At 35.9% G+C, this 12,486-nt stretch overlaps 1 protein-coding gene across 4 annotated transcripts in view; it reads right to left on the reverse strand.

Annotated features, from left to right (window-relative positions):
* Positions 1–12,486, reverse strand: part of AMMECR1 (AMMECR nuclear protein 1) — a 116,037-nt gene that overhangs the window by 45,778 nt on the left and 57,773 nt on the right. For all 4 annotated transcript variants that reach the window (XR_011565225.1, XR_011565224.1, XM_070783920.1 and 1 more), the window contains exon 2: positions 11,095–11,205. Coding sequence is in view for 2 of the 4 variants with exons in the window: in XM_070783920.1 (XP_070640021.1) it covers positions 11,095–11,205 (111 nt within the window). In the remaining 2 variants the exon portion in view is untranslated. The remainder of the gene's footprint in view (positions 1–11,094; positions 11,206–12,486) is intronic.

Genomic DNA, 12,486 nt, shown 5'->3' on the forward strand with positions numbered 1-12,486 from the left:
TAACATAGGCAGTGAGAGAAGATGCAGTGGTAACAGCTTCAAAGGTTTCAATAAGGAGCCAATGAAAATTGTTATGAGTGGGTTGATGGGAGTCAGTTGTAAAGCTGTGTATCTTAACCACTCCTAAACTTCTAAAGATTCAGCCATTACTCAGGGGGCACGTTTAACCACTGCTGGTTAATGTGGCTTTCTATAAAGTATAAAGTGCTAAATACAGGCAATCTTTGACTTCTGGTACTTCAACCCAAGCTATGTGGTAACTGGAGCTGTGGTGGTGGGTTTAGAGGTGTTTGAGAATGAAATGACTACTTGGAGCGAGTTCCAAGTCAATGGAGAGGTTCATATAGAAGCTACATGCCCATTTCTTGGAAGACTTTAAGAGAGATAAAAGTACCTGATGGGGGTTGGACTAGATGACTTCTAAGGATGCCTTCCCGCTCTATGGTTCCATGGTGAGCATCAGTTTAGTCACTTATAGCACTTACAACAAGAGACTGACTTGATGTTAACCTGCTTTCCAAAGTGTACTGGGTAAGGATCCCTGTCTTCCGGCTCAGTCTAGCTCCAAGTGGCCTTAAACTATCCCTCTCACTATCAATCAGCGTTGGCAACTCCTGCCAACTCAAGTACACTGGCAGCAAGAGAAGGTGACAAACCTAAGCTAACAGAAGCAGACAGAAAGGGAAGAGAGTAAAAATGGTTCTTAGGATCAAGGGAAGTTGCTCCTAAGTCATGAGCCTGGTTTCTGTTGATCTGCTTTGATGTGGCTTGCTAAACTACTACTGAGAGCGATTTCAAAACGGAGAGACAAAGATGTAAAGCTAATCACTGCAAGTCAATGTGTTCAGTGTTCTAATAGAGGCCTGAACAAAGTGCTATAGGAATACAGAGATGGACCAACTTTACTGGGGAGTGTCTAGGAAATCTTACAGAGGAAGTAATGAGCAAGCTGAGTCTTGAAGGATGAGTAGGAGTTGACTGGCTGGAAATGGAGAGAGGTGTGGTTGGCAGAGAAAAAAAAAATGTTCAAAAGCCACAGAGACACGGAAGAGTACATTTGAGAAGTGGGAATGTGCATGGCTGGAGTGTGAGGTTAAGGTCTCGGATGCTGTGCTTTTGAAGAAGGATGGGAATAGGAACTGGGGGGAGAGGCAGGGGCAGACAAAGAACGGTGGCACTTTAGAACGTGAACTTAATTCTGAGTGAAATACAGGCTTTGGAATGACTGATTTTACTCTAGAAAAGATGGGTAGGCAGAAAGGGCATTCGTGTCGCAGGTATAGTGTATCTTAGTCACTCAGTCATGTCCAACTCTTTGCGACCCCATGGACTGTAGCCCACCAGGCTCCTCTGTCCACGGGATTCTCCAAGCAAGAATACTGCAGTGGGTAGCCATTCCCTTCTCCAGGGAATCTTCCCAACCTAGAGATCGAACCTGGGATCATCTCCTGTATTCCAGGCAGATTTTTTACCATCTGAGCCACTAACAGTAAACGAGGAGAGTTTAATCATGTCAATGGGTAAGTCTGTGTCCATTCTGTCTGATGGGGTAAGTGTGCTGTTCTAAGCAGTAACAAAAGCTATGACAAGGACGATGCAACAGCATGGGAGGGCACAGATGCTTAGACAGCAGACGTACACCTTAGTGAGCTGATGCATGAAGCATGGGAACATCTTAATACACCAGAGATGACAACCTTAAAAGGCAGTCTTTTCAAAAACTGTCTTTTAAAAAGGAGCAATTACATTTATAACATGTCTTTATAACCTTGTGAATTTAACATAGTCATCCATTCACCACTGAAGTGCTTAAGAGTTGCTTCAGCTGAAATCTACTATTATCTGAGATGGCTCCCACTCCCAGCCACTACAGGAAAGAGGAATTAAGACATAATTTCTCCAAACTTCTCTGAGGCCAGGGATCAAACCAGAGATCTCCCCTTTTGTCCGCAGCATTTTCAGGCCTGTTGAAACCCAAACTGTGTTCTCAGTCCCACCACTACTCCTAAAACCTCTTTTTTCCAGTTTCACACTGGCTCCCTTCAAAGGGCTTTTGAAAAGAAACTAACATTTTGAACATTCTTTTTTTTGAGAGTCAAAGCAATTATTATTGGACTTAGTATTAACTTATTTCTGGGCTTCTCAGCTGGTAAAGAATCTGCCTGCAATGCAGGAGACCCCAGTTTGACTCCTGGACATTCCCATGGAGAAGGGATAGGCTACCCACTCCAGTACTCTTGGGCTACCCTGGTGGCTCAGACAGTAAAGAATCAGCCTGCAATGTGGGAGACCCTGGGTTCGATCTCTGGGTTGGGAAGATCCCCTGGAAGAGGGTATGGCTACTCACTCCAGTATACTTGCCTGGAGAATTTCCATGGGCAGAGGAGCCTAGCAGCCTATAATCAATGGGGTCACAAAGATTCGGACACAACTAAGCGAATAAGCACACACACCTATTTCTTAGATATTCAGTTTGGGGTACTCCAAGTATGGCGTGTTTCATATGCTGAGACAATGCTGAGGTTTGGGGTGTGGTACTGAATCACCCACATGTTCTTGTCTGAAGCCCCTTGGAATCAATCCACTGCCCAGGGTCTAGGGTGCAGGCTGTCAATCAGAGCAAAACAAAGCCAAGTGGCCCAAATGGGGATTGAACCTGTGACCTCATTAGCAATGTCAGTCTAGCCACAGTGTATGGGTTATTTATTGCTCTTCATAATATTGCAACGCAGCTCCACTTATTTCCAAGGCTTAGCAGCCTTCTCCCTACTTAGGTAAGCAAATCAATCCACCCTCCTTAGCCAAGGAACAGCAGAAGGGCATTTTGAAGAATGATTCAGATTTAAAGTAGCCTGAAGAATTTAAGAGAGATTCTCTTTCCTCCCATCCTTAGTGAAATGGCAGCCTTTTAAATCAGTTTTGTGGAACATATAAAGCAGTCCTAAAAGTAGTCAGGTCTAGGAACAGGAAGTTGAGTTCTGGGCAATCCCTTTAATTAAAGCTTCTGAAGGATTTATTTTATGGCTTTTTCTAATCTTCTCTTTCACCACTAGAAAGGACACAAGAGTTAGTACTTCAATGTATAAATTTTTAAAATGAGGCTTAAAAACAGAAGAAAACCTGCTAAACCTGATTTGAATGATGAAGCCTATAGTTTTCATATATTTATTTACAAAGTAGCTTCATGGGCTGAAGTAAAATTGTGAAACTAAAATTTTTCTGAACATGAGACCAACTATAAATCTATACTTTATGAATCTAATGAATTTTCTTCACTTTTAAATTTTAAACATGCTGAAAAGGTACATTTGATATTAACAATGACTAGACGTACATTCTCAATAGAAGTTATTAAATACTAGTTTTCACCTTTAAAAATCCTTAGCACCTATGAAATTCTTATTCCAGATTTTTTTTGTTATCATTTGTTGATGTCTACTTTATTTATTATATAACTATGGGTGTTTTAATTAATTTCATTAACAAGAAGCAGCTCAGTAAATGTAGCTGTCATAAGACATATTGAATGCTTGCTTTTTATTTAAAAAGTGAGAGAGCATATAAAACAAAATCTGGAAATTGTTTCTAAGACAAATATATTTGTAATGTAAGATAAAGGGCTAACAATTACGTGTTTAGGTGTTAAGGAACACCAAATTGTTATCAATAATGAAAAGGAAAATGTTTTCCAAAAGCTACTACTTCGGATATCCACATCTGAGGTAGTTGAAAGTTTGGGGGAAGGGCAAAGATCACTGAAGAGGGCGGTTTCTTTTGCCTATTAAGGAAGTCTTTTAACAAGTATTTGCTCATGCTCATAAAATAATAGCTGAAAATTTAATATGAAATTGCTACCCCCAAACTTAAACATTCAATTATTTTAGAGCACTCAAATAACTAGTAACATTGTCCCTTAGAGAGGTAAGTGTATATTATTTGCATGATATTCTAGACCTGAATAATCACCTTGAGCATACATTGGTGTTAGCATCTTCTTCTTCCAGAACACTAAGTTACAAATCCATTCTCTTGTTCATTCATGCCCTAATGACTCAAATACTTCAGACATTTATAAGTAGACCCAATATTTAGTTTTTAAAATGTTCAGACAAAAGTAAATATATTGTTAAATGCCTATGGTATGATTTTAGACCACATCTAATATGATACTAATATCATACAATATTTGTGTTCTAATTTATCTTTACCACTTCAGTCTTTCACCCCCCAAAAAATGAAGAATATTTCAAGCAGTGAGTCTCAGGAAAGGATGTAGATATCAGTTTACTGGACTGGAACAAAACATGAATTTACTTTAATGGGACAAAAGGAAAGTGAAATCTAAACTATTAACTTTTAGTTTTCTTCATTTGCCAAGCATCAGGGCTATATTCCAACTGGTTCTAGACACTCTTTGGTGAAGAGCGTGTATATGTGTGTGTGTGTGTGTGTGTGTGTGTACATACTCTGTTTCTGAGGTTTTATTTTTTTCCATAGCAAGTTCATTCCCTTTCCCTTTAAAATATTTATTAGTAAAATCTCTCAGAATACCCAATACCTTGTATATGGTCACTTTGATAATAGCAATTTACACACATCCCTATAACCTGGACTTTTGTCCATATAGGAAAACAGAAACCAAAAAGTGGTATAGAGTTTTGCTTTTACTCAGAGTGAACTGGGAGTGGACTAAAGAATCTCATAAATTGCTTTAAATACATTTCTTCTTTTATTACAGATGTAGAATGTCTGTTTATCCAGTATAACTTCCCCTGACGCTTTGGCAAAAATCACTTTGTACCTAGGACTATAATTATTTATATAACTTATCTCTCCTACTATACTATAAACTCCTAAGGCAAAGTTTAGACTAGATTTACAGGATGAACTGTTTAAACATAATTAAAGGAAGAAAAAGCAACTTTTTAAGAGCAAAGGGGTAAAGTTTAGAGATAGATGTAAGAATAGGTTCAATTTCTTCTAGTTTACCCTCTCCTTATGAAACACAAAAACTAAGAGCTCTGACAGAGCAAAACACCATTTTCAGTTTCTCCCACACCTTCACCAATTTTCAGCTTCTCTCACATCTTCACCTTCTTACTGAATTTTGACCCAAAGGCATTGTGCCTGGGTCTCAAAGAAGCAGAGATTCCAACTGGAGACTCTGAAGATCTGGAAGATGTGATAAGGAATTAGAATCTTATATACTCGATACACTTAATTTCTGTGGCAGTAGGTGCTATATGAACTCCAACAAGTCTCTACAACTCAGGAGTCATCACCCATATTGGGAATGGTTCTTGCTGTTTGGTTTCTCCTGCCACATTCTCTTGCCCAGTTTTTGGCCACATCTCTGCACATTAGCACAACCATGGAATAATGAAGGCGTGCATTAAACTAGTGGCTAAAGTGAAGATTCCAGATTCAGACATACTATATTTAGCTGTGTTATTCTATGGATAATTTTGAGTAAAGGGCATATAGCAACCTAGGTTCCAAACTACACCTCAAATTAAATGCTTATAAAATGTGACAAAACTGAAACTAACAAATGAGGCATAAATTTTAGGACTCAAGCCATGCTACCATTTGTAAAAGGTAACAAAATGTAGATCATAAATTAAGATAATTAATTTTGCATAGTGTTTTTGATAGATCTAATTTCTGTCTCAAAAAAACATATTTTAGCAAAGAGCCTTGCCACAGACACTTGCCAAAAATAGTCTGGCCTTAACATCTCCAGAATGAGCTTCACTGACAATAGGGTATAGTCAGAAGTGACTCATGTACAACTTTTTTTTTTTTTTTCATAAGAAAAATCAATCCCGGTGATGCTACCATGAGGAGTTGGGGAGCTTGTTTAAACTAATTATTCACAATGAGCCAAGTGTAGTTACCTAAAATAATCAAGAATAAGAACGATCACAAAAGAGTCTGCCCCGCTGAGGGGGAAAATATAATTATGCTGCTTACAATGCTTTTAAACTCATACTGCTTTAGAAAAATGCCAGATTACAACACCAAAATATAAAAGCAAATTTGGTTTACAATGAATCTACTTACCCAAAAGTACCCAATCTAGCCAGGACCTTTGAAAGTAATAAACTAGGTTGTTAGCTATTTGCAGTATCTCAAAAAGCCTAATAGTAAGTGAACGTTTATAACATGTAAATGAAAAAATCATCCTTTCTCTCTCATCTCCCCACCCCCCCACAAACACACTCTCTCACACAAAGCAAAACACATCACCTTTCATACGAGCACCCTATTCCCTAGAAAGAATACACCTTGCTTGCTATTTTCTCAGAATTAAGCAGTGCAACAAAGTAGTATAGTTCTGAATCAAGTTCCAGATACTGCCTGCACCTGCATAATTATTTCATTGCCAAGCCATCTAAGTACAACCAAGTAAAGCAGAAGAAAAGAAAGATAGCCTTTTAAGTGTGACAATAGGCCATATTCCTGTTTTATGAAATAAGGCCACATCTATTAATCACTTATATATTCTAGAAAAATTACTATCAACTTGAATTTACATAAAGAAATAGACCTACACTTCGCTGGACAATTTATTAACCAAGATCTTAAGGAATTTTCTTCGACTGAGATGTTTATGTTCATCTATACTAATTGTAATTCTCCTTTCTATAAAACTATATAATCTAAGTACTGAAAAAGAGGAAATAAATTTGTCTTTGCTTTCTAACATGTAAAAGCCACTAATGCAACTAGCTTGATAAATGCTAGAAATTATTCGTTTTCAATAGGGATAAAGAATACTTCTACCTTGACATTTAGACCACTAATATATATACTAATTTGTGAACCTTAATTTCACCATGGATAAACTTTTATCAATAATTCTGAGCTCTCAGTCTTGCTTCTTACTTGCTATAATCTTTCCTGCTTTTACCCAGGTCAAGGAAATAATAGTCTACTTAATAGTTCCATGTTGTAATTCTCACAAAGTTTTCCTGCTACCTACATAGGAACTATGTATTTTTACAACTGGGAGAAATCCTCGGCCTATATATAAGGTCTTATTTCAGTCTACAATAAATCAAAATTTTAATTAGGAGAACGTAAAACTGGGCTATGTCAAGTATTTTAATTTTAAAGCAGTATATTTATACATAAAAACTTAATGCAGATTAGGCATTCATTTACAAAGTACCTGGTCATTTTTCTTACACTTAGGTTTTATTTATTTTTTATTTAATTTTATTTCATTTGCTTTCAGAATTGTACCTTTTTATATAAATTTATTTATTTTAATTGGAGGTTAATTACTTTACAATATTGTATTGGTTTTGCCATACATCAACATGAATCTGCCACGGGTGTACACGTGTTCCCCATCCTGAACCCCCTTCTCACCTCCCTCCCCTACACTTAGGTTTTAGAGATTAAGGGACCACAAACAAACTAGATCACTATCTTGTGTATAACAGTTAGCTTTTTAAAAGAAGAAAGGGCACTCATACAGATTTTTGCATGCCCATGTTCATGGTAGCATTATGTGCAATAGTCAAAAAGTGGAAGCCATCCAAGTTTTCATGCATGGATGAATATATAGAAGATACATATAATGGAATGTTATTTAGCCTTAAAAAGGAAGTAAATTCTAACACATGGGTGAATCATGAAAACATGCCAAATGAAATAAGCCAGAAAGACAAATATGGTATGCTTCCACTTATGTGAGGTACCTAGAAGAGTCAGAGTCATAGAGACAGAAAGTATTAGAATGATGGTTGTCAGGGGCTTAGGAAGGGAGAAATGGGGAGTTAGACTTTAGTGAGTACAGAGTTTCAGGTAGGGAAGATAAAAAAAGTTCTGGAGATGAATGGTGGATGGTTGCATCATCAATGTGAATGTACTTAAGGCCATAGAACTATATACTTAAAATTAAAGTAGTAAATTTTATGCTATGTATATTTTACAATAAAAAAAGAGTACAGCTGAGTAACATGAAGAAAACCGAATAATATCTAGTCACAGATGAAAACAGTGAGTTACCAGATATCCTATTTTTTTTAAAGGACACCTATATCTGACGAGTCTTTAATTTCATTATTTTTGGTTTTGTTCTCTCCTTCTCTTTTATTCCAAACCTACTAAGTTTATTTGATTCCATTTATAAGTTTTATGATTTATATATAGGTTTTAAGACTGAAAGACCAGACTCCAAGAATCACCAACTGTTATGTTCAAAAGAATCGTATTCTTCTTGGAGTCTAACCCACAATTTACATTCAGGCAAAGAACATGATTTCATTTCATATGATAGTATATTTTTGTAAAAAGCATTATTCTTTTATACAATATTAATCCAAGTCAATTTTCTTCTGACTAGTCTATGCAACCATGAGTTATATACTTTTTATAACCCCATCTATGGATTTTCTGAAATTTAAAATAATATTCTATACTTCATCTTAACTGCTAACTAGAATTTTTGAAGAATTATTGACCCATGATTAAACAACTTATAGGAACCTGCTTTCAAGTTCATTATTTTCACCAGGAAGCTGCAAAACATACATTCTCAGAAAATTTTATTTTATCTTATCTTAAATGTAGTAGTTAAGATTAAGAGCTTGCACTTTGCAGTCAGATAGCCTGGGTTTGAATCCTGTTTCTACCACTTACTAGATGTGTGATTGGGCACATTATTTAAATTCTCTAAATCTCAGTTTCCTTGTTTTTAAAATGTGGATATTAATACCTAAGAGTTGTTGTGAGCACCATGCATATAAAGCTCCTCTGCAGTATCTGACATGTAGTAAGTTCTTAAAAAACAGGAGCTATTAATATCACTAATAACAACAGCATGTAGAAATAAGTGCCCTATGCCACTTTTAAAAATGACACCACAGTTTTGACTCTAATATGAATCCAGAAAAAAGAACAACTGTGTATTTTGAGACTTGTTTTCTTTGTTCCTCTCTTCCAAATAACTTCATTCTTATTGTCATATTAAGCAAAAAAAGAAATTAAGTCCAACCAAAATAAGACCAGGTACGTATGTGTGTATACACATACACAAACACACATCTCTCTCTAATGTGCTGTATATGATTTCAGCAAGTTGTACAGAAACATGGGGAAAAAGTTGAAAAGTAAACAGGAAGAGTAATAGACTGCATTTGTATACATACGAATACAAATATAGGCAAATTTCTAAGTTCAGAAAAAATATACTGTAATTCTTCTGGTAATTGCCCTAGGAGACAGATCCACAAGTTTCACAAGTTTTATCAACGTACACAAGAGAATTTCTTTTTTTTTTTTTTTTAAAGTAAAAACAAACTGTTACTACAGTTACTGCTACTAAGGATTTCTAAAGTATACAATATTTGATACTGGGATTTCTGCCATGGTTTCATTTGAAAGTACAAGGGTTTTGTATACTATCTACTTGGACACACCAACTTTAAAGAAAAATGGAAATTTTATAACATACTTCTGTTTCTGAAAATGTGTTCCTTGGAGCACTAATGGCATAACATAAGAGGGTGGGAGGATAAAAGGGTTCTGAGAAACCCTGCAGTGAGCAGAGCTGTTTAAAGTTGTTTAGCTAGTGTTCCCAAAATTTATTTGGCCATAGAATTCTTTTTTCAAGCAATACCAAGGAACCAGTATTCCTCATAACAACTTATTTTAGGAAATATATAATAAATTGCCTTTCATTAGCTATTTAAAAGGTAATTTTATGCACCTGTCCCAAAAAGATAGTCACTTGCAGAATTTGCTAAAGTCCCAAAATGAGTCCATGATATTTCATGTCAGGGAAGAAAATCTAACATGCCTAGATTTATATTTGTACTATCTTGTAGTTATTTCCAGAATGTGTGTTTTAACCCCTATTCTGCCTGTTATTTATTTATTATTTAATCAAGTCCAAACACCCCATTTCTAATACCTGTGAAAATCTAAGAATCTATGTGACTCTCTAAGCCTTTTCCTTTCTTTCTGGGCTTTGGCGTAAGCTAAGACTTACCCTGTAGCTATGAGTTACATCTTCAAATATAAGAATACTAATCTCAGTTACCAGCATTTTAGTAACTGGTGATATGAGCTGCATTGATGCAATTATATAGTAAAATAATAGAGCTTCTACAACATTAATCCTGAAGCAACACAGTGACTGATTATTATTGATACTTCATTCCCCTGACATCTCCCTAACATTCCTATAAACTATATAAAGTACTGTAAACACTGCTTTATCTACTGGAGATTGAGCAGCTTGCCCCAAGTACCAAGAGTCAACAGGGACCAATTTCCTGTTGGACAGACACCGTGCATTTTACAACTATAGAAACTGCATCAGATAATCACCCTGAAATATGAACAAAACAGGAAATTCCTTTACTAATAGCTTATTATTTAAGGAATTTCTTCTTTTGAAATAATTTTAGAACACAATTTGCTTGAAATCTAAACTTGAACCAAAAAAATCTGATGGCATGCTAGATAGCTTTTTTGTGAGTTCAGAAATTAAGAACAAAGTTTTAACAACTGTAATGAGCCATTCATTACTTTGTCCTTGTGTTGGATGAAACAAAATAAGGAAGCTACAGTTAATTCTGGGTAAAGCGAGAATGTGAATGATTATGCTGTCAGGCTGTTGCATCACCTTCTTCTTAGGTTCTCCCTTCAATTCCAGAAGTACATAAAAGTGTAACAGAATGGGTGAGGCGGAATAGACATCAACAATTTTTTAAAAGCCTAACAAAGAAGACACAATGACTGTTATTATGGAAAAAATACATGTAAGTAAATCCATGGATATTTGGTCATTGATTTTCAAGTTATACAAAAGAAGCTGATCATTGAAAGAAAAAAAAAACACTTAAAGACATTTATGGCAGAATACATGTAATCACAGTATTCTATATTATGATAATATATATCAATAACATTTTATCAGAGATATGGCAAATGGTCGAGGAGAAAAAAGTCTGACATGAAAGGAGTCAAGAATGTTGACAATTCAGGAAAGGAAAAGGAGTTAAGAATCAAGTTTAAGTTTCATAAGGTTTTTTTTTTTTTAATGTAGAAGTAGAGGTAACAAAAATTGGTCTTCACCTGGTAAGTGTGTACTCCCTGAGTCCTGAATGCAAATTCATGGCAGAAAAAGTACCTATGCATCCACGCAATCTTTTGTCTCGACCAATCTTCCATGTTACAAACAGTGGGCTGTAATGGAAGATAAAAATAGGGTAAATCAATCAATTCAATTCAAAGAAATATTTGTTGAATATTTACTATACCAAGGTTAGGTGCCTGAAATAGAGAGACTAGATGACAGGCCCTCAGGGGCTTAGCTGCATTTAGAAACAATTATAGCTACACTGTATTAAATGTATTCTATATGTTGGTGATGTTAGTCACTAAGTGTCCGGCTCTTCTGAGACTCCATGGACTGTATGTAGCCCACCAGGCTCCTTGGCCCATGCGATGTCCCAGGCAAGAATACTGGAGTGGGTTGCCATTTCCTCCTTCACGGAATATTCCTGATCCAGGTATTGAACCCACATCTCCTGCACTGCAGGTGGATTCTTTATCATCTGAACCACCTGGGAATCTCTATATGTTAGAAAGTCCAATAAGTGGTTTTAACAGATTATGTTAATCCTCATCAACAACTCTAGAGGCCTGATACTATTATTAACATTTCCAATTTTACAGATGAAGCAGTACCACAGTTAATACATCATGAAGTAGGAACTCAAACCTGGCCAGTCTTGACTACAGAGCCATTACTGCCTGATTCCTCATTTAAAACTCAAGTCACTGATTGAGTCCTAAGTCTAGTCTAGAAAAGCCGGGTAAAAAGCAACAGATTCAATAAATACTTACTGAATGTACAGGGTGGGGGGTGCAAAGCACTGTGAAAGGTGCTATTGGAGATACGTGCTATTGGAGATGGTGCTATTGTAGTTGCCTAAGACACAGTCTTTGCTCTCTGAGAGCCAGTATAGGAGGAGGGCTTGTTCACAGCTAACTAACACAAGGCAAAAGGAACTAAGCGCTAGAAGCCCTGTCCAAAATGCCACAAATTAAGCTACTGATAGGAGAAAATTTCATCAAGTGTGATCATCTTCAGCTTGGCCTAGAAGAATGAGTAGGGTTTGGAGAGGTAAAGGACAACAGCAAATATTAACAAAGTAATATTCTGAAACCAGAAAGTTTATTTCAATTTTTAGATAAAATTACTGCCAATAAATAAAATCTTTCAAGCATTAAATATCAAAATGTCAATTAGAATGGCAACAAGAAAATAATTTAGTTGTTTGGATTGTTGTTTTAAGAAGGGTAATATAGTTTTTTCTTGTTTGAGTTCATGGTCTGCAGACTTTATTTTTTATATATTCTTTTTAAAAATTCATTTATTTTTAATTGGAGGATAATTGCCTTACAATGTTGTGTTTATTTCTGCCATACATCAACACGAGTTGATGGTATAACACGCAATAA

The sequence above is a fragment of the Bos indicus genome, chromosome X (genome assembly GCF_029378745.1).
Source record: "Bos indicus isolate NIAB-ARS_2022 breed Sahiwal x Tharparkar chromosome X, NIAB-ARS_B.indTharparkar_mat_pri_1.0, whole genome shotgun sequence".
Classification (NCBI taxonomy): domain Eukaryota; kingdom Metazoa; phylum Chordata; class Mammalia; order Artiodactyla; family Bovidae; genus Bos; species Bos indicus.